General features: G+C 48.2%; 1 protein-coding gene across 30 annotated transcripts in view; it reads left to right on the top strand.

The window, feature by feature from the left end:
* Positions 1-11,935, top strand: part of NEO1 (neogenin 1) — a 499,518-nt gene extending 487,583 nt beyond the window's left edge. For 10 of the 30 annotated variants that reach the window (XM_043493237.1, XM_038419530.2, XM_038419527.2 and 7 more), the window contains 4 exons: positions 2,937-3,095; positions 5,862-6,119; positions 7,377-7,513; positions 9,009-11,935. In XM_043493237.1, coding sequence (XP_043349172.1) covers positions 2,937-3,095; positions 5,862-6,119; positions 7,377-7,513; positions 9,009-9,092 — 638 coding nt within the window. In that variant the 3' untranslated portion in view covers positions 9,093-11,935. The remainder of the gene's footprint in view (positions 1-2,936; positions 3,096-5,861; positions 6,120-7,376; positions 7,514-9,008) is intronic. The other 20 variants (XM_043493234.1, XM_043493238.1, XM_043493240.1 and 17 more) reach the window with 3 other exon arrangements.
* Positions 11,936-25,382: the final 13,447 nt, after the last annotated feature.

The raw sequence follows: 25,382 nt of genomic DNA, 5'->3' as shown, positions 1-25,382 counted from the left end.
CCAAGATGCTCTCCCCCATCCCATGCACTGGAACCTTCGGTCACGTCCAGACTCTTCGTGAGTCCTCTTCTGTCCCACTACCAGGACAGCCACCCCAACCCTTCCAGCTGGAGTGCAACCCTGCTCTTCCCAGAGCATCCCTCACCGTTCCTCTGGGTCCGGCTCTCTGGCATGCAGGTAACAGCAGGAAAGCTTCTCTGCTGCTCACCCCTTCTGCTCTCTGTGGCCCTCTGCTTCAGCTCTCCAGCATAGAGTCAGCAGGCACCTCCCCCTGCTACTCCCTGGCCTTCAGCCTCTTTGGCCCTAGCTCTCTGGCTTGGGGTGCCAACCAGCAAACCTCTCTCGCTGCTCTCATATCTTCATTCTTCTTCCAGGAACATCCTACAGTTTCCTGGCTCTGGCAGCTCTCACCTCCCTCTTTTCTAACTGACTCAGTCTGTGTTTTAAGGCAACCTTCACTTTTAAGCCCTCTTTTAAGCCCAGTATGAGTGGGCTCCGGAGACACAGCTGCACTGGCCCTGTGTCCTCTTAAAGGGTTATTGTCACCTTGTGACCACGACCGGTGCTTTGGCTCCTGGAACCCTCTTGAAAGCCCAAAGACACTGGATAAGCACCCCATTGATTCATGAAACATCAGATGCCAGAGATGATACAACTGAGTTCCTTCTACCACCACACTGAGTGTTGAGGATCCCTTGGAGTGTCTAGGTCCGTGCCTGCAGGTCTCTTCCTTGGGCTCTTTTTCTGTTAATTTTTAAGTACAGTTAGATAGAGATCAGTCAATAACTAGGGTAATTGGACGGCATTACTCGAGCTGGGGGAAATCTAGAGTAAAAAGTCTGGTTCTAGAAGCTGCTGTCTGTTTGGTTTAGTGAAAGGTGGGGAAGGGGGGATTGCCTAAGCTGATGGAACCTGGCACCATCTCAAGGGTTTTGAAGGTGTTTTTTCACAGGAACCACTTTCATCAACTCAGGAACAGCTGAGGGGCTATTGCCCAGGCTCTAGCATTCTCCCAGCATTGTCACTCACAAAACCAGTCTCATCAAAGTTGTTGGCAGCTGCACTTGTATTAGCAGCCTCAGGCATGTCCGATGGCAGCTGCTCTTAGCTCCTTTGGTGCTGGCTACGGCAAAACAAAAATTTTAAAGGGTCCTCAGATGCACAAAACCATTGTTATCAGTTTGTGTACCTTTTCCTGTTCTTCTGGGGACTGTTTATCTAATTTCATCATATTGTAGTTTTGAGTCTTCAAAATTAGCCCCTGCACCATGATCTTTGTTAGCTGCTTTTTCATTTAAGATGTTGGTTTTAACTCACAAACCTGCAGATGGTTTAGGGTCTGGCAATCTGACAAATCTGCATTCAAACTGGAGTCCAATTAGTTTAAACATGTGATGGGCATTAGCAGGCTGTTCTCTGGGATTGTCCCTCAACATGGAACTCGTTCTTGGTTACCAATTCTATGTTGGTTAACTCTCCAGAAACACTGCAAATCCATTTTTCCCCTCAGACATTTGGGAAGGGAGTGAGATGGAAAGTGTAGGGCTTTTGATTGTTGTTAATAGACAGCTGTTTGTTTGTGCCCCATCTGTTATCTTATAATGCATCATTTTTGAGATGTGTATTTGTAATCATTGTGAAAGCGCCCAGAGTTGTCGATGGGAGTTTTTTTTCTACAAGTTGAAATAGCTACAATTTATAATGATAGTTTGTGCTTCCCAGTTTGATGACATGATAATGCCCCATGGTTTTTGTGACTGCTATAATCTCAGCCAGGTGAGATCTTCCTTTTACTGCAGATCTCTGAATACATTGCCTCCACAAATTCACACCCTCCCCACCTCAGAGACTGTTGTCCAAACAGGTGAATAGGAATGGAGGGAGCAGGGTTTCATTCTTTTTAACCATACTTTGTGTACAAACTTGCATGCAGTGAGGCAGGAGGCCCTAGCTGTACTAACTACTTTAAAAGATTCTGGATTCACATGGTGTGCGACTCCTAACAGGGGAGTTTTAGAGGCAATAGATCTGGGCAACTTCATGTTTTGGTAAGTAACTGACTGCAGTTTTCTTATTCTTTAACTATGGTGCTAGCAATGAGCCCTGACCTTCAGCATATCCCTCCAACTTTCTTTTGGGCCATTTCTTGAGTAATCTAGTGTTTGAGTTTAGCATAAGAACCAAATCCCGTGTAAGACAGCCCTCCAAATTCTGGAATGTAGTGTGAACTTGCAGTTGTAGAAACCCTTGCTTTGCTGTTTGTCACTGCCACAAGTTGGGGAGAATGCAAGATATACAAATGCTGCCCTCTTGAGAATTTCAAGTATTCATACCTCTCAGGCAGAAAGAAAAGTGTAGAGAGAAAAAAAGGCCTCCAGTTTGAATGTATTGGATGAGAATTCTGCTGATTCTGAGCAGAAGGCATGAGTAAATCTTTTGCGTCTCATCCAGTGCATCTCACCATCTGTCTAGCATTATTTAATTAACCAAAGGTACTGTAATACTTGTTCATGCTTGTTAGAAAATTAAATTCTCTCAGACTGAAATGGTTTTCACAGTTTGAGTTCACGTTTCCATTCCCCTTATTAGGTGTGAAGTTTACATCCTAGAGTCATACAGGAAAGTTCTAAAAGGAGCTGATCCTCATTTTCTCAAGAGGCCTCTCGGTGAAAGCAAATGACCAAGTGGTGTGTTTTATCAGCATAAGAAAAATTATGAGAAGACTAATGTCGGGGGGGGGGTGTTTTTTTATAGTAGGGGGTAGAGCGGGAATTTGATGTTAAAATAAGTCCACTTGATTCCCTTCTGAATCTGATGAATGGCTGGCTACCTTGTACTGTGCCTTTGAGGGAGAAGGGAGGGGTGCAGTGCATTTCTGTATGTGTGCATGCTTGTCAGTATGTTAAGCGTTTTTTCTGTCTTGTGTCCATTCACAGCTGTGATTAGCGCTCATCCCATCCATTCACTCGATAACCCTCACCATCATTTCCACTCCGGCAGCCTCGCTTCTCCAACTCGCAGCTATCACCATCATCAGGTCAACCCTTGGCCGATTGGCATGTCCATGTCCAATTCAGACAGGGCCAATTCCACAGGTGAGAGATGAATGACCAGGTAGCATTCATTTGAAAGGGAACTATTCACAAAATGTGGAAAGCAAAGTTCCAAGGAAAACCCTCAAGTCATCTCTACTAGTTTGATCTGATCAGTCCCCATTGTTCTTATTGTCTCCTTAGAAGTGAGAAAATAACATACCTGTGCCTACTGATATTTTTTCTTTTCTATTTGTTAGACAATGAGTCTCCTTATTTTGAATTAAACTAAAATTAACATGTTTGGGTTTTTTGCGTGGCAGCTGCAACTTAATTTGTACCACACCTCATCACAATGAAAAATGTGCTTTGTATAACCAATTCAGCACTGAGAGCCCATCTCTGGGAATAGTGTTTGCTAGTCCATTCCTACTGAAGACCCAGAAATGGAACAGAAGAATTACCAGCTTTATTTTTATTTCTCAGTAATGCAGTGATGAGTTAAGAATGAACAAAATCCCCTTGATACTTATGAAGATTTTGCCCCAATTATCTGAATTTTGCATGGGTCAAATGTTGAGCCTGAGATATCGGATACTGTCCTTTTTTAGTACCTATAGAATCTAAAACCCTGTTTACATTTAATTTGTGCACACTTAGAACATTAATAACTTCCCTGATTGGTTGTGTTAAAACAACAAGAAAAATCTTGATCTTTCCTACATAATGTTTTGAAGCTTCAGGCACAGTGGCGTGTAAGTACAAGTCTTTCAGTATTCCTATTAAAGCAGCCAGTGCTATGAGAAATATCTAGGCAACATTGCTGTGTATGCTGTAGGAATCACAAATAGTTAAACTTCTTAGGATACAATGAATGCAATGCCTCTAGTCCAGGGATGGGCAAACTTTTTGGCCCGAGGGCCACATCGGGGTTGAAAAACTGTATGGAGGGCCAGGTAGGGAAGGCTGTGTCTCTGCAAACAGCCTGGCCTCTGCCCCCCTCAGATCCCTCAACTCATCCAACCCCCCGCTCCTTGTCTCCTGACTGCCCCCTCCCGGGACATCCTGCCCCTAACCGCACCCCCCCCGGGACCCCACCCCCTATCCAACCCCCCTGCTTTCTGTCCCCTGACTTCTCCGACCCCTGTCCACACTCCCACCACCTGACAGCCACCCCAACCCATCTAACCCCCCCACTCCTTGTCCCCTAATTGCCCCCCCCCAGGACCCCACCCCCATCCAACCCTCCCTGTCTCTTGACCGCCCCCCCCCCGAACCTCTGCCCCATCCAACCACCCCCTGCCTATCCCCCACCCTGGGACCTCCTGCCCCTTATTCAACCCCCCTCCACCCCCTTACCATGCCACTCAGAGCAGCAAGACAGGCTTATTGGAAAGCCTGGGAGGTGGTAGGCGGGCGCAAGCCGCACTGCCCGCATGGCTGAGGAGAAGAGGGGACAGCGGGGGAGGGGCCGGGCTACCCTCCCTGGCCGGGAGCTCAGGGGCTGGGCAGGATGGTCCCGCAGGCCGGATGTGGCCCGCGAGCTGTAGCTTGCCTACCTCTGCTTTAGTCTGTTGTTAGGTTCTGAATCCTAATAAGGTATCATAGGCAACAGTGATGCTTGTACAGTTGCTTTCTGAGACTTGGAATGTCTCAGTTCATAGGCAAAGCTTCAAATATCTCATGAAGCCGCTAATATGCAGATGAAGGATTGTGTTGTAGTAGAAGGTATTGCTTGTTTGTTTGTTTTTTACTATTCAAATGATTATGGGAGTAGCAGTTCTTGCAGCCAAGATATTTTCTTGTGCACAGAGTAGGTCAGATAGAGATGCCATAAAAATACAAGATTCCCTTTCATTGCCCTGCCTTCATGATCCTCTAGAAGATTTTGGTTTCATCTATGTATCACAATGGTTGGTGATACATAAACAGGTAGATATTTTTAGTAGTTATAAAGTTGTGGAATGTTCTAGTCTCAAATTAGAATTAAGATGTGCATCACATGCTGTTTATTTTTTAAACAAAAGCTGATGATGATGCAGAATTTCATGGTGACTTTATGATGCACCATATTGATTGCTTAGGTATTGGGCTGATAATGCTTTCCCTTTGGAGCTGTGTACTAAAATGAACTCTTCTTTAATAGTCGACTGACCACCACTTGGCATATTATATCTTGATTGCTACATCCTATTTAGGCACAGTAACCTAGAAAAAAAGTCAGAGGAGAATTGAAGTGCACCTAGGTAACATTAGGATGAGTGTGGAGAAGAAGTCATTTGTGGAAATGTGAATGGGATACGCATTTTAGATATTAAGATTTGAGACACACTGTTGTTAGACCAATATCATAGACCAAATCTATATATGAATTAGCAGTGATTTTGTTTTTCCCCTTGTGTTTCTTATTTGCCTGAAAATAAGCTGCAGAAACCTTGTAGGACAGCAAAACATCTGGTCAGCTGTGGCCTCCTTTTGTGCTGAAGCTTGCATTGTCATGGGATGGTTGGTTTTTTTGGTTTTGGGGGTTTTTTTGTTGTTTTTTGTTGTTGTTGTTGTTGTTGTTTTCTTGTGGAATTTTTATGGACTTACTTCTTAAAACAGGGCAATTACATACTATTGGATGTTAAGTGCTCAGGGGATTGTTGATGCATGAATCAGTTCCCTAGCTTTAACCAGGATCTTCAGGAAAAGTGCTTGGTAGAGACTCCTGCTTTGGTCCCATGTGACTATTGGGACACTGCAAAAGGAAATATTTAATAGCCTAGCTGAAAAGAGGGAAAACTTCCATGGAAGAAAATAAGCCCCATTTTTACTTTCCCATTGTAGAATCTGTTCGAAATACACCGAGCACAGACACCATGCCGGCTTCCTCATCTCAGACAGGTTGTGCTGACCATCAAGATCCAGAAAGTGCCACAGCATCTTATCTGGCCAACGCACAGGAGGAGGATTCAGGTCAAAGTCTCCCTACTGCCCACGTCCGTCCCTCTCACCCTCTGAAGAGCTTTGCAGTACCAGCAGTTCCACCCACAGGTTCCACATATGACCCTGCATTGCCAAGCACACCGTTATTGACGCAGCAAGGTGAGCGGAGTGGGGTGGAAGGACAAATGAGATGGTTTAGCTCTGAGAAATACAGTGCATATCCTGCACGTGAAGGAGGATAGAGTGACGAATAGCGGAGTTGTCAGCAGAGATGGATGAGGGAGGGAGAGGAAGGGGACCAAGAGGAAAATGAGGAGTTGCTTTTGGAAAAGATTACACCTGACAGCCAAAGAGAGATGTTAGAGAGGCAGTAAGAGATAAGACCGGGCTGAATTTCATACATTTAGTTTTCAAGGACAGCAATAAACTTCATCTTCAAGTATTTGGATAATCCAAAGGAATGTTCAACTTCATTAATTTGAAGCATTAGTTCTAACCCACTGGAAAAGAAGTTGTATTCTGATAGAACCCTTTTGATCTGGCCAATTCAAGAGCATTCTCTGCACTGTGGCAATGCTGCTGACATTCCCATAACCACCTTCTCCATCTGGACAGGGAAATTATGGCTAAGAGTCTAAGTTCCCCGTAAATTGCACGGCCACATAGTAGCCTATTTAGCGCCACACAGGCGCTTGGAGAATCCCCATCTAGCCCAGCCCCCAACCTGCCATTGGAGGGGTGTCCCTCCCCTGGCCCCAATTCAGCCTGCGGCCCGGACTTTCCACTGCTGGGGCAGCGTGGCCCGGGCTGGACCCAGGCACGGCCAGAGCAGCCCTCCCGCAGCCTGGACCTGTTGTGATCGGGGGAGGGGCACCTATCCTGCAGCCCGAGCCCCAGAGCTCCTGAGGCAGGTAGAGGCTTCTCTCCATCCCAGCCCAGATGCTGCTGTGGGGAGAGAGCGCTGAGGGGAGTCCTCTCTCCCCACCGTAGCCCCGGAGCACCCTCCTGCACCCCAAACCCCTCACCCCCTAGCCCCTCCCTGGGGCCCTCACCCCCTGCACTCAACCCACTGCCCCATCCCTGAGCCCCTCATCCCTGGGCCAATCCCATAGCCCACACCCCCAGCCGGAGCCCTCACACACTGAACCCTCTGCCCCAGCCCTGAGCCCACACCCCCAGCCAGAGCTTTCACACCCCTGTACCCCAACCCTCTGTACCAGCCCTGAGCCCCCTCCCACACTCTGAACCTCTTGGCCACACCCCCACCACATCAATTTTGTTATGTGCACCAATATGAAGGTGATGTGTCACACACCACCTCCTCCATATTGGTGCACATAACAAAATTCATTCCACACATGGGTGGGAAAAATTAGAGGGAACACTGCTAAGAGTATGTAACATTTTTGCTTTAAGCTTCTAACCATCCAGTTCACTCGGTGAAGACTGCGTCTATCGGGACTTTAGGGAGAACTCGACCACCTATGCCAGTGGTAGTGCCCAGCGCCCCCGATGTGCAGGAGACCACCAGGATGCTTGAGGACTCAGAAAGTGTAAGTGTATGTACAGCTTTCTTGGCAGCACTTACCACAGCATGACAAACCTCCCTGGATGCCCGCAGAGAGCATTATAGTAATGCAAACCATAAGAGAGGAGATTTCAAAGGCATAAAGGACAGTTAGGCACCCAGGTCAGGCACTCGGGTATAAGAACCTATATAGACTAGACTAGAACTCCCATTGACAGTCAGTGGGAGTTGGGCTCTGAACTGTCTTTTATGCCTTGGAAAGTCTCACCCAGGGCAAACTCCTTTTATATTTTGTGGTGAAGTTAAGGACTTAATACTTAAGTTTAAAGCCAAATAGTGATTCTTGGAGCCAAGCTTATGGTAATGCTCTGTCAGTATACTTCTGCCTCGATGTGCACTACTCCCTCTGTTCCACTCCAGGAGCCTTCCTGAGCAGAGATTGACAATTTTACCAAATTCAGCAGAACCTCAAGTTAACAAACCTCTCAGTTACATGAATGTGCGATAACGTTGTTCCCTTCCGGCACAGTTAGCTGAGGAGGAGGAGCTATCCAAGCCTCTGGCTTTCCCCTAACCTGTCTTGGTGAAAAGAGAAGCTATGTTAGACTTCTGCACTGGACTGTATGTGCCAAAGAATTACTGACTAGAGTGGGAAGCCCCAGCGAGCATTGTTTGCTTTCCTGGAAAGCCACTGCTGCTTTCCATGCTATGATCTTGCCCAAGTTGGCATTTGATTTCCCTACCGTTGTTGCGAAAGAAGGCTCTGCCTGGATTTCACAGTTACTAGAAATCCCTTGCAGCACAACCATGTTACGTCCCAAGGATGCGGGGGGGGTGACAAAAGGGGATAGTTGAGGATTAAAGTCAAAACACTTAAACCTGTGACCCGAAATCCTTATTTAGGCTCCTGAATGAGTGGCTTGATTTTCAAAGGTGTTGAGCAACTCTTGCTCCCACTGAAGGCTGTGGGAGCTACAAACGCTCAGCATCTTTGGAAATCAAGCTACTTTTTTGTTTGCTTGTTTGGTAAGTAAGCAGTTTAACTAGGCAGCCAGCTTTGAAAATGATAGCTAAAAACCATTTGTAACTGACGCTACAATAGCACCGCTTCAAATCATTATCTTTGATGTACTTAGTGTTGTGGGTGCAGAAAATGTATAATTTGAAATTTCTGTTTTTCTTCTCTTTTTCCACTTTCTCTGTGTTTTTTTTCTCTATCATGCTGTATTTGTCAATAATTCACCCTTTTTGGTTTGATTTCTGTATGTTTTGTTGTGGTTTTGATTGCATGCCCAATTCTGGTGCACCCTTTGCCCATCAGTTTCTTACTCCTTTCATCACTTTTGCGAAAAATAGTTGGTGGTTTCAATTTGTGCAGTCACATAACCATCACAACTTGGCTTTGCCTATATATGATTTATAGTCCTATTGTATACCAGAGTCATTGATCATGCTTCCTCCCACTCTTCCTTAAAGAGCACAGCTCATCTTGTCCAGTAACCCTCTTAAATCTCCTACAGAACTATGAACCGGATGAGCTGACCAAAGAGATGGCCCACCTGGAAGGACTAATGAAGGACCTTAATGCCATCACTACAGCATGAACACCTTCACCAGGACATGACTCCAAATCCAGTTTCACAAGTCTTGGAACTCAGCCTTGGAACACAAGGAATTGTACAGAGAAAGAGAGGGACAGCACACAAGAGCAGACGTAGAAAGCAAACAAACCAACTGGTGCATTAATGCTAACGCTGGTTAAAAAGGATGACTTTTCTACTCCTCGTCCTGAAAGAAAGTCATTGCCAAGTTGAAGTCTTGTTTGCCTGCTGAAACCATGCAGGATGGGACACATCAGGTGAAATCTAGTGTCCAGGCAAGAAGAAAAAAAAAATCAAATGGACTTTACATTCTTTTTCTGGTCAGGTTTTGTCTCAGTGGTGTTGCCCTGCCTTTTCAGTGTTGGACATTCGCATTTATGTACAATTTTATTTGTGTGTTTTTATTTTATTTTATCTTTTTTTATAAAAAAGGAAAAAAATGGTGTAATCTGAAAAAAAAAAAAAAAAAAAAAAAAAAAGAAAAACGTTGTTGTTTTCCACAGCCTAGACTGACGTTTGACTGCTTGTTCTATTGTGTATGGAAATTCATTGCCAGTGTGGGGTGTTTTGTTTTGTTTGTTTTTATTCTGCATATAATTACATCCCCTTCCAGCAGTTAATCCATGGCCATTTGGGATGCTGCATTGCTATTTGTAAACTCTTTCATTATTTTTATATTATAATTATTAAAAGCCTGACTTTCTCCTCTCATCACTGTGAGATTACAAATCTGTTTGAATTGAAATGTAACATTGAAAGACTTGTTTGTCGCTTTTTGTGCAGTTTCAATGCTTTGATGGGGGAAAAGTAAATGGGGAAGGGGGGGGGGAGCCAGGGGCTAATGGGAGGTTTCCTTATTGTTGTTTTCCAGTCTTCATATGTTCACTAAAAGACTGAAGAAAATGAAAGCATCTTCTGTTATGTCCTTTATTGTAACTTAATTATATCTCTGCTTATTAAATTGCAGTGGGAGTGTCATTTAGAACCATTTTTTAAAAGTTCCTCTTATACAGTAGGATTCGTATGTACAGATGACATCACAGTTTATTTTGGCAACAGTGCTTGGATTTATTGTTAAGTATAATTTTAAAGATCCTACAGATCTTTTAAGCGCAAATTGAGCATTATTTCAGCTCTTAGAACATACAGCAGTCAGCAGTGCACAGTTTGCACAACACTTCTCCGCTGCTATGGTACTTAAATCTGGGGTTTAAGTGCTGGCATATCCTGAAGCAGAGAAAGGTGGAGCTCTTATAATCCATTAGGATAGCATGTCTTTGGAAACAATCAAACCCCACCCATAGGATCTTTTAACTAGATTAACCTCCACTCCCCCCACCCCCGACTCTTTCAGCTAGATCAACTCTAGTGTAGTTTTGCTGTCCCAAGCCATTTAAACAGTGCTTTGAAAAGAATCTTAAATGTTCAACTGCAGTCAAGGCAAAATGTATTTTTCTACATGTTTAAAACCCGTTGAAAAATCAGTGTTAATGACTCAGGTGCTGTTCACACATCTCTCTATGTGGGGGAGGGAAGTTAAAAGGGAATTCCTGCATGAGGAGAAGGGGTGGGGGGCAAGTGAAGCATCTTCTTTTTCCTCCTTGCACACTTGCTGCCATGTGGTACACCAGCATGCTTGGCTGTGCCACACTCGGCAATGGTAACTGGCCTAAGGAGTAGTGTTTGATGAAATCTCAGCTTCCCAATGGAACTCGTATACACCTTTTTGAAGAAGGGAAAACAAGAACTTACTGATGGCTTTATATGGAAAATCTATTCTGCCAATGCAGGTTAATGCTAGGAGAGGTGAGGCAAATAGCACTTCCAGTGGGCACAGACGGGCTCTCTGGGAGACACTTGCACCTCTCAGAGCAGGAAACATTAAGATTTATGTAATAAAGAAAGCAATAAGACTGCATTTTCTTTTTCTTCTATCCATTGGATTAAAAGTTGACCCTCTAGGCCAATGGTTTGGTTCCTGACGCTGAGAAGGGAAGCAATGAATCATCCTGGAAAGTAGCTGGGACTTATTTGGGATTTGACTTCCTTTTTTTTCCTGGACTCCTTGTGTGTTGCCATTTCCAGCGGGTTTGCTGGTATTATTTATTATTGGGACTGGGGGGGAAGTTGGTGAAAAGTGCAACATTTGAGCACCCCGGGCCACCTGAAAATAGATTTTCAGGCCTTTGTCAATACAATTCAGGACAAAATAAGCTACAGAACTTGTATTTAATGAACAAAACACACACGCTTGGATGCACGTGTTGCTTGTAAGGGTTGTGTGTGTTTTCCTCTGACCTATACCCAAAGTGTACATCATGTGTACTCAATATTCTTAGCTGGTAGGTCTTTGTGAATATTACTTATGTAAAACACAGGGAATGTTAATATTGCCATTGAATTTGGGGTGGGAGCTAGTATTTTTACTGATAAAACAACTGTTCAAAGTTGTTGGTTTTTAAGGTTAAACTAAAAAAACATTCAAATCAGTGTACAATCTGTATTGCACTTTTTCACATTTTAATGCTACGTTTTCTTACATATCCTGTGATTTTGAATTTGGAACATTGTATATCTTGTAGTGTCATCGTTAGGCTGTTAAATGGCAGCTTCCTTCAGAGGATTTGGGAAAAAAACAAACCAACCCTGTATATGGTTTTATGATTCTGATGTAGGAGAATTTTGAGGACTGCTGTAGAATTCTACCTTTCTGTACAATTTTGTTTGTTTGTTTTTGTTTTTTTGCTTTTCTGTAGTATTTGCTGTATACTCTATGGCTTTTTTAATAACTTCATGTTTATTATTTAGTATTGGATATCCAATACACTTTTTTTAATCCAATCAAATTCTGGTCTGCTTGGAGAGTTTGTTCTCTTTGTTCATTCCCATATGTCAAGGCTAATTCCCCACTCTGGCACTTCGAGTGCAGAAGGTGGGGGCCCACAAGGATTCTAAAAATTAATACTGGCCACTCCAGGCTTGTATTAAACTCCCCAGGTTACAGCTTTTCTCTGACCTTGAATTGGTAGATGCTGCCACCACCCAAGTGCAGAACCTCTTTGAGAGCCCAGGAAGGCGCACTTGGGAATGCCTTCCTGGGAGGTACCCTCAACCCCTTTCACCCCCCCTCTGGGAAAGAGCTGAGAAAGGGAGGGGGGGAGAAAATCAGCTGTTGTCACCAGCTAATTAAACAACCTGTGTCCAAACCTCTTAAGACACAAAAATCCAATTATGTTCTAAAAAAGGTACATTTTACTAATTAAAAAAAGAAAGAAAATATATCTGGGAACTCAGACTATTGCTAGATTTTAAAAGAGCATTTATAAGGATTAAGCACCAAAAATATCTTTCTTGAGGTCCATTTTAAAGATTACAAGCAAAATAACCTGGGGTTAGCACAGAGGGATCCACAAGCCATAGTGAAATAAAAGAAATAAACCTAATTGCATCTTCCTAGGCATTTCCTGATCTACTTACATATCTGGGGTTTTAAATGAGTAGTTTCTAGGTATGATACTGATGATTTTTCATACCTGGCCCAAGCTTTTACAGCATAGATGCTGCCCTGTGCACCTCTCCCCAGGAGAACAACAGACAGACAGACAAAAGGGGAGTCTTGTTTCAATTTTAAAAAGTTCTAGCCTTCCCATTGGCTCTTTTGGCCAGGTGCCCACTCACTTCCTTTTACCTATGCATAGCAGTGAGACTTTTTAACCCTTTACAGGTAGAGCAATTAGAGAACAGCTACTAAGAGGTGATTTTTATAGTTACTGATTGGCTGGGTGTCCATAAAAGGGAGCTACCCCTCCTTCATATATCACACCATACCTGCTATTTTGTAACCCTTTCGGTGACCCAGGATTGAATTTTACTCATACCTGTTTTTCCTTCCGGGTGGAGCAGTGCAGAGTTGAGGGGCTCCAAGGCAGAACCAGCATGTTACTGGCAGTGGAGTGTGTTTGTTTTTTCCAACATGCACAGTGTCTTTGCACCTAACTCCCCAACATTTCAGAAACTCACCAGCATAAATCTCCTCTTCCAACAAACTTGCCCCATAATGAGAGTATTTCAAAGTAATGAAGTATGCTATAGAAAGTGTCTGTAATACAATAAACCCATAAATCCATAGAAGAACAGAATTCTAATGCTTTGCACTTAGCTGTTTGTAGCTGTAGCTTTCAAAGTGCTTTACAATGTGGGGTAAGTATTATCTTTATTTTACTGATCAGAAATAGAGGTAAGTTGTTTCTCAAGCCAGTCACCTAGCTACTTCCCTGGCAGAGTCTGGACTAGAGCTCAGGTCTCCTGGCTCCCTGCCCTGAAAGCAGTCTACAAGACCAAAGGGTGGGCAGCCCATGATGAGGAATATCCCATGTGTTACATTATTGGGATGATCTCTTCAAGTGCTTCTCATTTTCACACTCACTTTAAGTTTGGTTCTCTTAGGGTACGTCTACACAGCCCATGGCAGCTAACCTCCGACCCAGGGTAACAGTCAGTCTGATTCTGATTGTTTCCACTTAAGCTTTGGCAATGTGTTGAGGAATTAGATGGAAATTGGTCTCCAACGTGTTTCTAGGGAGCTGCCCTCAGTACGGCAGCTGAACCGGGACTTTGTGGGTATATAGGAGACAGAGTTTACAAAGAAATTTACCTCATTTTTGTACAATGGTGCATTTATCAAGCAGTCCATGAATGTTTCATAATCTGAACCTAAACTAGACAGAGAAAAAATTGAAAAGGCTAAACAAACACCTTGCCTAGGTTTAAAAATGGAGAGAGACCACTGTTAAATTGGTCACTTCAGGTAATTTGATGGTATTGGCTTTGCAACTTAAACAAAACTTGATACAAATTTTATACGGTGGAGGGAGGAGAAGTGACCTTTAGAGCGCAGAGGTGATCTTAAGTCTCTCACAAGAACAATTTCTCAGTTGGTTGGCTACTAACTCCCACAGAGTGGCAATGACAAGGCATAAATGTCAGAGGGCAGCCCATCCCACATATACCTCACAGTTAAATGCAACTTCTTTACTGGAAAAACTTATAGCATGTGATCATCCATCAAATGAGTTATTTGCATTACTAAAGCATCTAGGAGCTCTAGTCATGACCAGGACCCATTGTGCTAAGTACTGAACAGACTGCTGATGCATTCAACACTACATCCCCCTGTCACTGCACTGTTGGGCAGTAGCATTGCATTGGTTTAATCTAGAGTGTTAATTTAAACCAGTTTAGTTAAACTGTGCAAACTCCTGTATGGACTCGCTTTTCAGCTTAATGGCTGTTTTGGTTAGCTTAAATCAGTTAGGTACAGGTTTAAGATAAACCACAAAAAGCCCCCTTAAACTGAAATGAGAGTATTCAAACGGGATGCTTTGTTTTAACAGACTAAATGGGTATACAACCAAATTTACGTTAAGCCAGTGCACCCTGCCCACTTAGACAAGGCCTCAGACTTTATCTGTGCAAAATCAAACTGTCCTGCATGGCCCATGGAGTAAACTTTTTCTCCAGGTCAAGGGCATGACTGAGTAAATATCTATACCCCACTATAAATGGATGCAGTGTTTTACAGAGCACATACACCAATGTGCTTATACAGTTAAGGGCCTGATTTTCATATGTGAGAAGCACCTCAAAATGCCACTGAAGTCAAGGAAAGCTGCATGTGGTTGGCACCTCTGAAACTCAGCCACCAAGACTGCAGGAACAGTGGATATGGAGGCAGCTGGTGAAGATTCTTAGCAGAAGTGGGTTTTGAAGAGGAGAGAGGGTGTCTGATAGAGATGACATGGGAGGTTTTTCCAGCTGTGAAAGCACTGAAATAAGGAATGCAGATGGGGATGAGAACCCTGCAGGAGGAGTGAGGGGCAGTTGGAGGAGATGAGTGGAGATCTAGAATGTGACCGTGCCCTTTAAGGGAGATGTGATACAAAACAAGTCAGAGAACAAGTACTAGAAACTAAGGGGGGGGGCTGGGAAGGAACAAAGCTAAATCTGGCACATTGCTAAGTCCACTTACTACCAATCTCACTACTGCTTGGTGAGTTGCTATGTACCAGAGCCATCATAGTATGCACCCTGCCTTAGGCCTTGGCTACACTTGCAAGTTAGAGCGCATTAAATCAGCCCTGGGTGACCTAACTCCTGAGGTGTCCACACTGGCAAGGCATGTAGAGCACCCAGACTCTGCAGCTGGAGCGCTCCAGGTAATCCACCTCCACGAGAAGTATAAAGCTTGCTGCACCCTGGCTGAAATGCCCGGGTGTCAGTGTGAACAACGCGTTGCATTACTGCGCTGTGATTGGCCTCCAGAAATGTCCCATAATCCCTTGAAGTCAAGTGGTCACTCTAGTGATTGTTTTGAACTCGGCTGCAGGCATGCAGATCTCCCCTTTCAAAGCTCCATTTCTCACAGCCTGCTGCTTCTCTGCTCTGGGACAAAGCAAGCCATTACCGTGGAATGCTCCTGCTGCAGAGGCAGGCATTTGTGCATGTATGTGAGAGAGAGGGGTAGGGCGGGGGCTGACGACAGGGTTTCCCCCTTCCCTCTGCCACTATCTGAACTTACAAAACAGTCTGCTGACACACTGCCCCCCAAAACACAGTCTCTCCCCCCACATACACACAGCACACTCCCTGTCACACTCCAACCCCCAATTTGAAAAGCACGCTGTAGCTGCTTGCATACTGGGATAGCTACCACAATGCGCTGCTTTCTGTGGAGTTGCAAGAGCTGTTCATGTGGCCATGCCACTGTGCTTGTCGCTGACAGTATGAACAAATGGCAGTGCTTTCCGTGCTGCGGTCTCCAAGAGCTGGTTTAACTCCCAGTGCTCTACATCTGCAAGGATAGCCATGCCCTTAGAGAGACTTGTGGCCAAACATCCCTATCATCACCCAGCACTACCTCCCTCCAGCCCAGGGTATCCTTTGGAGCATTGCATGAGGATGGCAACGTATTCAGCAGCCTTTAATACAGCAAGTGGTGTCCTCTGTGTACTTTTTGGTGCCCATTTCCTCTCCCTCTTCCCATCTGTTGTTGTCTGCTTCTCCCCTGCACCATCCATCACTGCATGGTCCAGTTCTCCTGCCATGTGCTCCTTCTCCCCATGTTTCCTATGCCCCTGAAGCAAGGAGGAACCAGCACTCTCAGACTTGATACCTTGCATGATCCACCAGCACATGCTCTGCAGACAGTCCTGTGCTACAAACCTGCCTGACACACCCTGCTGTGTGGAATGTGCTGCCTCTTGCAGTCCAGCTCCTAGATCAGGGGCTCTTGCAACAAAATTTTTGGTGGCCTTAGAGTGTGGCCATCAACTCTCACCCATGGCTGCACTGACACTTTTTTCCTAAAATACTTAATTAACTTTAGGGAAACCAATTAAATGTGCATAGATTCACATCCAAATCATTGTAATGTATATTTGTAGGGGTTTTTTGGCAGACTCAATAACAAAAATAATGCTGCCTCCCTCTTCGTCCCCCTCCCCCTGCCAATCCAGGGCCTTGGGCTTGCAGTGAAAAGTGATATTTGTTACTAGAATAGCACACTTAGTATCTACCTGGGAGGCTATGAAAAGTGATATTAACAAACATACAAGTATCACTTTTCACAGATAGCTAGTCAGTCTGCTGTAAAAAGTGATACTTGCATGTTTCTTAATATCACACTTCTCAGCAAGCCCCAGAACCCATTAAGCCCTGGATGGGAGGGCCAAAGGGGGAGGCAGCAGGGGCCAGAAGTGACAGTGAGATGGATGTGGGGCCAGTGGAAGCAGTAGGGGCCCAGGGCAATGGGATGGATATGGGGATGAATATAGGGCCATGGGAGATAGCGGGGGCCAAGATGGATACAGAGGCAATGGGAGTGGGTCATGGGTCCCACTGTTGAGTGGCCAGAGCCAGGCCCTGGTGTCTGCTGGCATGTGGCCAGGGCTGGGGCTCAGTGCCTGTGGCCAGAACCCAGAACTGGGTGCCAGAGCCTGGGGCTGTGTGGCTGGAGTAAGTGCTCACAGCTGTGGGTCAGCACCTCCTGCTGTGCAGCTGGGGCAGGGGATTGGCACCAGGGGCTAGGGCCGTGTGGCTTGAGCCAGGGGTCAGCACCTGCAGCCAGAGCCAGGGGTTGGTGCCCAAAGCTCAGTGCTTGGAGCCCTCTGCCCTGCGGCTGGGGCTGGGGAGTTGGCGTTTGTGGTCAGTGCCTGCCACTGTGCAGCCGGAGCTCAGTACTGAGCCAGGAGCTAGCACCTGCTGCCACACAGCAGGAACCAGGGGCAGGAGGCTGAAGCCCCGCAGCCGGGGGTGGGGGTGTCAGTACCAACTGTCCTGTGGTTAGAGCCTGGGGCTGCACGACCAAGTTCCTGAAGTCCCACTGCTGGAGCCTGCTGCCCAAACCTCCTCCCACTGAATGTGGGGCAAGAACTCACCTTGCTCCTGCAGTGTTATGCCATACCTCTCTCCAGAGGCAGTGCATCCAGGAGCAACAAGGAGGGGGATTCAGGCCTGCATGTGCATTAGTCATTTAAAAAACAGAGAAAATAGGGCCCTGTTCCTGGGTCTGTAATGCTACCCAAGCAATTGCTCAAGTGGCAGAGCCCAGGCCTTGAGGGCATTGCACAATTGTGCAAAAAACCATGAGGGACAGGATGGACCAGCTTTCTAAGGGTCTTTAGGAATGCAGCTAGGGATTTTCAAAAGCACCCAGGTGCCTATCGGCATCTTTAGGCATCATGCTAGCTTTAAAAATCTGGCCCAGAGCCCAGGCAGCTGCCTCCACCCTAGCCATCTGTTGGGGCACCACTTGCCTGAAAGGGAGCAGGAGGGGCAAGTCAAAGCAAATCAATCATTTCCCTTGGCAGCTGGTTACAGCACAGCCCTCTGGGATTCCTGCCCCTCCTGCCTTAGGCAGCAAGTCTTGTGCTCAATAAGCTGCTCACCAGTGTCTGCCACTGGCTGAATGTTGGAGGGGGCTATGTCCTAAGTTCCCTCTAAGCTGTGCGGCTGTACAGCAGCCTATTAAGTGCCATGCAGGCGCTCAAGGCTGCAGAGGGGAGAGATGCCGCTCCCTTCTGGCCGCAGCCCTGCCCCAGCCCTGCCGCAGCTGTGGGAGAGGCACCTATCCCCCCATCCGAAGTGTTGCTAAGGGGAGAGAGAGCTTGTTGGGGGGGGGAGAGTCCTCTCTCCCCACTGTAACCCTGGGGCCACCTTCACCCAAACCCCTCATCCCCGGCCCAACCTCAGAGCCTGCACCCCCAGCCGGAGTCCTCACTCCCTCCCACATCCCAACCCTCTGTCCCGGCCCTGAGCCCCCTCCCACACTCTGAAGCCCTCGGCCCCACCCCTGCCACATTAATTTTGTTACAAACAAAATTCATTCCGCACATGCGTGGAAAAAAATTTGCGGGAACATTGGCTGTGTCCCACAGGAGAGGGTCCCACAGAAGTGCCATGTTTGCCCAGCAAGTCCTTGTGCACAGCTCGAAATTGTTAACTAAGCTCTGCCACATCTTTAAATCTGCTCTCACAGCACCATGATCCTAATCCTGCCCTGGTCACATAGCAAAGTCCCCACATTGTGACAACAGCCCAGAAGAGCCTGGCTATAGCCCATACACCCAGGGCTGACTCTCAGAGCACAGGGGTGTTGGCTTCAGCAGCAGCATTTGTATGTGAATGTCATTGCAGCATATCTGGGCTGGTCCCTGTCAATCCACAGTGTTTGGATTGACTGTCATCATTTTTTTACCATGTGTCTTGAGGAATATTCAGTGTCCCTGAGCGGACGTTCTTGCAGGCAGAAGCAAGATGCAGAGGTGGCAGCATTAGGTTCTCTGTTGATTATCATTACGGTCTAAGGAAATGTAGGAAAAGCTGCTAATAGCAGGCATGATACTTAATGTGCACCAGGAAAACAAAGAGCACGAATTCAGGTGTCACAGATAGAGCTGTGGGCTGGTGTGTCTGTTGCCTGTGTATTTTGGATTACAATTTTTGCTGTTAATCTTAGGAATCTAGATATAGAAGTGTTCTCTCCCCATCTCCCCCATAGTTTTATTTTCAGTAAAGATGGGCGAGCTTCCTTGTTCGCAGTCAGGTTTGAAACTCAGAACAAGATGGTGCATGACCTGCACCCTTCAGCAAGATCAATAGCTGCTCCAGTGCTCGCAAGCTTAAAGTATAGTCCCTGTTACACTCATGGCCTTAAAGCCATTGGGTTTATGGCTCATTACACAAACCTATAACCCACTAACCCACCTTTGCCCTAAAGTTGTTAACTACCTATGTCTACCTTGAATGATTTCTTACATGTTCATTCCATATGCTAAACAATCTATTCCAGTGTGTTTTCAGCTGTGACATTCTGAGTACCCCTTCAGACCTGAAGAAGAGCTCACATACTTGTCTCCTTCACCAGCAGAAGCTGGATCCATAAAAGCTATTACTTCATGCAGCTATGGATTAGGGTTGTCAATTTTCTGATTGCAGAAAACCGAACACCCTGCCCCACCTCTTCTCTGAGGCCCTGCCCCCCCCCCGGCTCATGCCATCCCCCTCACTCCTTCGCTTGCTCCCTGCCCCTCGCTCATGCTCTCATTTTCACTGGCCTGGGGCAAAGGGCTGGCGTGTGGGCTCTGGAGTGAGACCAGAAATGAGGGGTTTGGAGTGTGGGAGGGGGCAGGGGTTTGTGGGAGGGGTGAGGGTTCCAGCTGGGGGCACGAGCGCTGTTCTGGGGCCAGGGATGAGGGGCTCAGGGTGCAGGAGGGGGCTCCATAGAGTTGCCAGGCATCTGGTTTTCGACTGGAATGCCCGGTCAAAAAGGGACCCTGGCGGCTCCGGTTGGCACTGCCAACCAGGCCGTTAAAAATCCGGTCAGCGGCGCAGTGGGGACCCGCGGTTAAGGCAGGCTCCCTGCCTGCCCTAGTTCCGCACAGCTCCCAGAAGCAGCCATCAGGTCCCTGCAGCCCCTAGACGCATGGGCAGTCAGGGAGGCTCCGCGCGCTGCCCCCGCCCCGAGGGCTGGCTCTGCAGCTCTCATTGGCTGGGAGCATCCCCCCAACACACCAACTCCCTGCCTCAGTGCCCTCCTGAACCCCAAACCCCTCATCCCCAGAGCCTGCACCCCCCAGCCACAGTCACAGTCTCACCCACCCCAACCCCCTGCCGCAACCCAGAGCCCTCTCCCATACCATGAACCCCTCATTTCTGGCCCCATCCACGGCCTGCACCCCCCAGCCCATATCTTCCTGCACCCCAACCTCCTGCCCCAGCCCAGAGCCCTCTCCCGCACCTCAAACCCCCCAGCCCCAGCCCCACCCCAGAGTCCATACCCCCAGCCAGACTCCTCACTCCCCCATATACCTCAACCTCCTGCCTCAGCCCAGTGAAAGTGATTGAGGGTGGGGGAGAGCAAGCGATGGAGGGAGGGGAAGGAGCGAGTGGAGGCAGGGCCATGGAGAAAGGGCGGAGAAGGGGTGTTTGGTTTTGTGTGATTAGAAAGTTGGCAACCCTAGGGCTCTGCGCTGGGGCAGGGGGTTGAAGTGGGGGTGGGAGCACAGGTTCTAGGCGGCAATTACCTCAGGCAGCTCCCGGAAGTGGTGGCATGGACGTCTCCTAGGTGGAGACATGGCGATGGGGGCTTAGCGCGCTGCCCCCGCCCACAGGCACCACCCCCGCAGTTCCCATTGGCCACGGTTCCTGGGCAAAGGAAGCTGCGGAGCCAGCGCTCAAGACAGGAGCAGCGTGCAGAGCCCCCTTCACCAGGCCTCAACCTAGCAGCCACAGGGAAATGCGGGCCGTTTCCGGGAGCTTGCATTAGCCCCACTGCACAGCTGACTGGACTTTTAATGGCCCAGTCAGCAGTGCTGACCAGAGTCACCAGGATCCCTTTTCGACCAGACATTCCAGTGGAAACCTGGACCCCTGGAAACCCTGTATCGGACTAATGGCTACAACAGCATTGAAACCAGAAACTTGCTGTAAGTTTGCACAAATGGGCCTGGGACTCTGAGCAACAATTTAGTCCAACCCTTACTGCAGGCTCCTTTGATCCATCTCCTTAGCAATGGTAAGGCCAAGCTATGCCAGGGCATGGCGCAGCTACTGGCAAGCATATGTAATGCAGCTCATTTCTCAAAACGCTTCTAAAACCATTAGTTCAGATGCCAGAGCCTCATCCTAGGACTTCCAGCAACCAGCTCCTTCCGTGGGATTTAGCTGTGGAGCTGCCGTACCATCTGCTGGCCAAGGGAGAAAGTGCACTGCAGGAGCAGGCAGCTGCCAACTGCTGGGAGTTTTTAAATCAAATGTCAGTGACAGAGGAAATAGACTTGGTGTAACGTTCTGGCACCACCAGAACTGGTTTATAATTTCCTCTGTTTTAGCACCCTGAGCAGGGAGAGGGGAGGTGGTGAACCATGAGTACCTCTTGGTGACACGGCCTTGTATGGTGCACGCTGGCCCAGGGTTAGTCTACACTGCTCCTCTAAAATCCCTTTTTCCCCCCCAGCATGTAGAACTTGCTCACTCCAACAGCATGGGGCTGAGCAGCGATTCCCTCCTCTCCACCCCCCAGGGAATGTATATGCTCTGGTAAACCTCAGTGCTCAGAGGCAGCAATGGTTCCTCACCACTCCCACTGCTATGCCCAAGGGAGTCCTTGCTAGATCTTCAACAGGTGACTGAAACAAACAATACGTTCAGCCCATTTCTCCTCCCCGTGTGTCCTCTGCAGCCTGCTCTGTGCAGTTGTCATGGGCACGGATTCCCAGCTCCTTGAGCGCCTTTGTATGTGAGGATAACACCAGGCCTGGCTGAAGCAACCCGTCGCCTCCACACGCACCGTTACCACAGCAACAGCATTGGCCAGCTACACAGAACGAGGCCAGGGGATGGGTTTCCTGCTGCAGGGAGGGAATTCTCCCTGCTACTGTCTTTCTCAGGAGAAAGGCCCCCCGCCCTCCATGTTACCTCATTCTGCTGCAAAGGATCGAAGGCTAATGGAAATAAAGAAAGTTTCTGTGAAGTGGCCATGACGTGTTGCCATAGTGACTGGCTGTGTAGTCTCCCCCACCCCCACCACCCATCAGTCCTGACCCACAGTCTATTCCCCGCCCCCATCCACTTGCAATTGCTGTCCTGGTCACTCATGCTATTCCAGTCCCAGATGCCACATACACAACACAGCTCTGCTGATGCCCCTTCAGCCCAACCTGCAGCAGCACTGCAAGTCCAGTCCTGGGTTCCCCATACAGAGGTCTCCCAGAGCCACACAGTCCTGACCCACAGCTCCCCACTAGGCCAGTCCTTGATGTACCACATTCCTGACCCACAGCCCCACTTCCAAGTCCAGTCATGAGATCCCCAGACCCAGCTCTGCCAATTCATCTTGGGTCTGGATCATCTCTCAGAGCTGTAAGTTATTTCTCCCGGGCCCAGCATGGTCCCCACCCTGGAGAGGGGTTTAACAGACAGTGTCAGCAGCAGCAAAATGCCAAGCCCCAGCACACACAGGGGAAGGGAAATGTTCTGTGTTCAGTACAGCCTGCCTGCCTCTCACGCCCCAGACAGCCCCCTCCCCAGTAACAACCCCCAGGCTGCAGCACCTTCCTGGTGCCTGGAAACCTCGGCTGGAGGCCCACCAACTCCCCCAGTTGTAACACACATGTCCCTTGGGATTTGTGCCAATTCATCACCGTTGCGCTGGGGATGGCACATTGTTCCTGGGCAGGGCAGGACCAGCCGTGCTATGACAATTTTAGATTTCCGCAGTGCTCAGAATATTTTGTGATCAGTGGTGGTGGTGGTGTCATTACCACAGCACATCCCACCCACAGGGTTCAAAGCAGGGCCATAGCATCAGCCCCATTCAACAGATATTAAAATGGACACAGACTCAGTCAGCAGGCAGGCAGGCCTCGAACCCAGCTCTCCCGAGGCCTGGGCCAGGCCCCTGTCGTGACCTGTGTCCCCTGTAAGACAAGCAAATATCGGGGCAACAGAAAGCTCAGTGACTGTACTGAGGGCACCCAACCAGTCAGTGCCAGGCCTGCCTGCCAGCCCCTTGATCACCTCACAGCCCTGGGCTGCACTGCCTGATGCAGGCCCAGCCCCTGGGTTTAATCACTACAGGAGTCACAGCACAAAAAGCCTAGTTCCCTGCTGAGCGACTGCTGGGACATCTCTCCAGGAGCAGGGCTGGAGCTGTGGCTAGCCATTTCTGGGCTTTGTTCCTGCTAGGGGCAGGGCTTCAAGCCAGGAGACCTCACTCGTGTGCCCCCTCACTGTGAATGGGCACAGACACTCCCCATGCAGTAAAGGGCCAGGGCCCAGGGCTCTCTCTCTGGGACCCGCACCAACAATGGCTTCCCCAGGGCATCCCCAGGCACCAGCGCTACTCGACTGATATGCTGGATTTATACTACCAGGGCTGTGCGGCTCTCCCCATATCCCAGGCTGTGACATATCCCAGTCTGTGCTCTCCCAGCCTCATTACCCAGGGCTTTGCCATCCCTCCTTGCCATATTCCTTGCTGCTGCTGCACTCCAGCTTTGCTTAGCACTGGGGTTGCCAACTCTGACTGAAGCTATTCCAGGAAAATTTTTGCCCCCAACATGATGTAATGTCATTTTCTTAAAATAGCCTATTAAAATCGCCAGGATTGCTTTCAGTCGCCACTGGGAGATTGATGCCGATTCTGGGAGACTCCAGGCCAATCCTGGAGGGTTGGCAATCCTACCTAGCACGAGGGTCTAGTGAAAGGGTGCCAGTGAACAAACCATTTTCCACTAGCTGCCTCTCCTTCCTTAGCAGCGGGGCCAAGAATTCCCTAGCCTGATTGACTCCTGGATGCTGAGTGAGGCTGCCAACACTGCCAGTCACACAGGAAAGCAAAGAAGCCAGCGCCTGACTGAACAGCTTGACTTCTCTACACTTGGCTGTGTCCTTAATTGGCATCAGGGTGCCTGCGAGGCAAAGCTACCAGGGCTGAGGTGGCAGCAGCAGGGGTGTTGGGGTTGGCTGGAGCTTTCCTCTAGGCCTCACTCAGGCATGCCGGCCAGTGCCAGGAGCTTTGGTGGGGCCAGGTGTAATGCTGGGAGAGCAGGAGCTCAGGATTAGGCCTCTGGTTATGGGCATTTGTTCGGACATACAGAAGATGTGAGGGGTCTGGGCAAAGGGAACCCAAAGCCTGCTGAAGGGACTTGAGGCAGCAGCAGGCATGTCATGGCCATCACCAGAGACTGTTGCATCGGGGTGGTGGTGGTAATGGGGAAGTCTACCTGGACTCCTCACACCAGGTTGTGCACAGCCTACCTACAAGAAGACCAGCAATAAGCCGTGTGCTTGCTCCCTCCTATGCCCAGCTGGGACTGGCCTGCCTGCCTTGCATTATAGGCCTGAGATGTGCTCCCAAGGCTTCGGAAATTATGTGCATTATGGGAGCACCTTGGAGCCCCTGTCATGGATCTGGCCCCCATCACCTTAGGTGCCATAAGACAAATAACCAAGAATCCAAGCCCAGGCCTGCTCCAGGCAGTGCACAGGCTCCGTGACTGCCCGGTAAATGGGCAGCAGCTGTTCAGGTGAAGACCCACCACTCTGTGCAGTATCATAGAAAGTTCTGGAACATGCCTGCACCAAACAGTGACTCAGTTGCTTGGCAGGAAAGCAACTGCCACAGCAAGCAAAGCCAGGCCCGCCTGCACTGCGTCAGAAGAGCAGCATGAGTTTGCATGGGTACATCCTGGGGGAGGGGGTGGTCATCTGATGCACAGTGAGAGCAGGAGGCTTGGGGAAGAGTATTGGGGTGCAGCTTGGAGCATCTTGCTTTCCAGTATGACAAGTGGGTTCAGTCACTATTCTGATTGGGTGCCCCCTGCTGGCAACCCACCAAGCTAGTGTGAAGGGAATTCAAGTCTCTGGGGCCCTGGATCCTCAGGTGTTTTAAGCCTCTCTGACTTGAGTGGAGTCTAGGCACTGCCCCACTCTTGGAAGTCCCTCAGCACATGCTCAGGGCACAGACCTTAGAACTGGAACCTTCCCTCCAAGGGCCTAGCTTCTTTGGATACAGCACTGACCCTTCAGTCTACTCATGCTTAAACACACCCTGGCCCAGCATTCCACCCCCAAAGGGGCAAAGCTTCTGGGTCCAGTTTAACGCTCCCCGGAGGCACTCTGGCATCACAAAGCAGTTAACACATACCACTTTATTGCTCTTTTACTTAATCATATCATATCAAAACACAAGCATTCAGATTATTTATAAAACAATACACAGCTTAATTGCAG

Source organism: Dermochelys coriacea, chromosome 10 (assembly GCF_009764565.3).
Source record: "Dermochelys coriacea isolate rDerCor1 chromosome 10, rDerCor1.pri.v4, whole genome shotgun sequence".
In the NCBI taxonomy this organism is placed as follows: domain Eukaryota; kingdom Metazoa; phylum Chordata; order Testudines; family Dermochelyidae; genus Dermochelys; species Dermochelys coriacea.
Note: the sequence above shows the minus strand (reverse complement) of the source record. Positions and strands in the feature narration are given on the sequence as shown.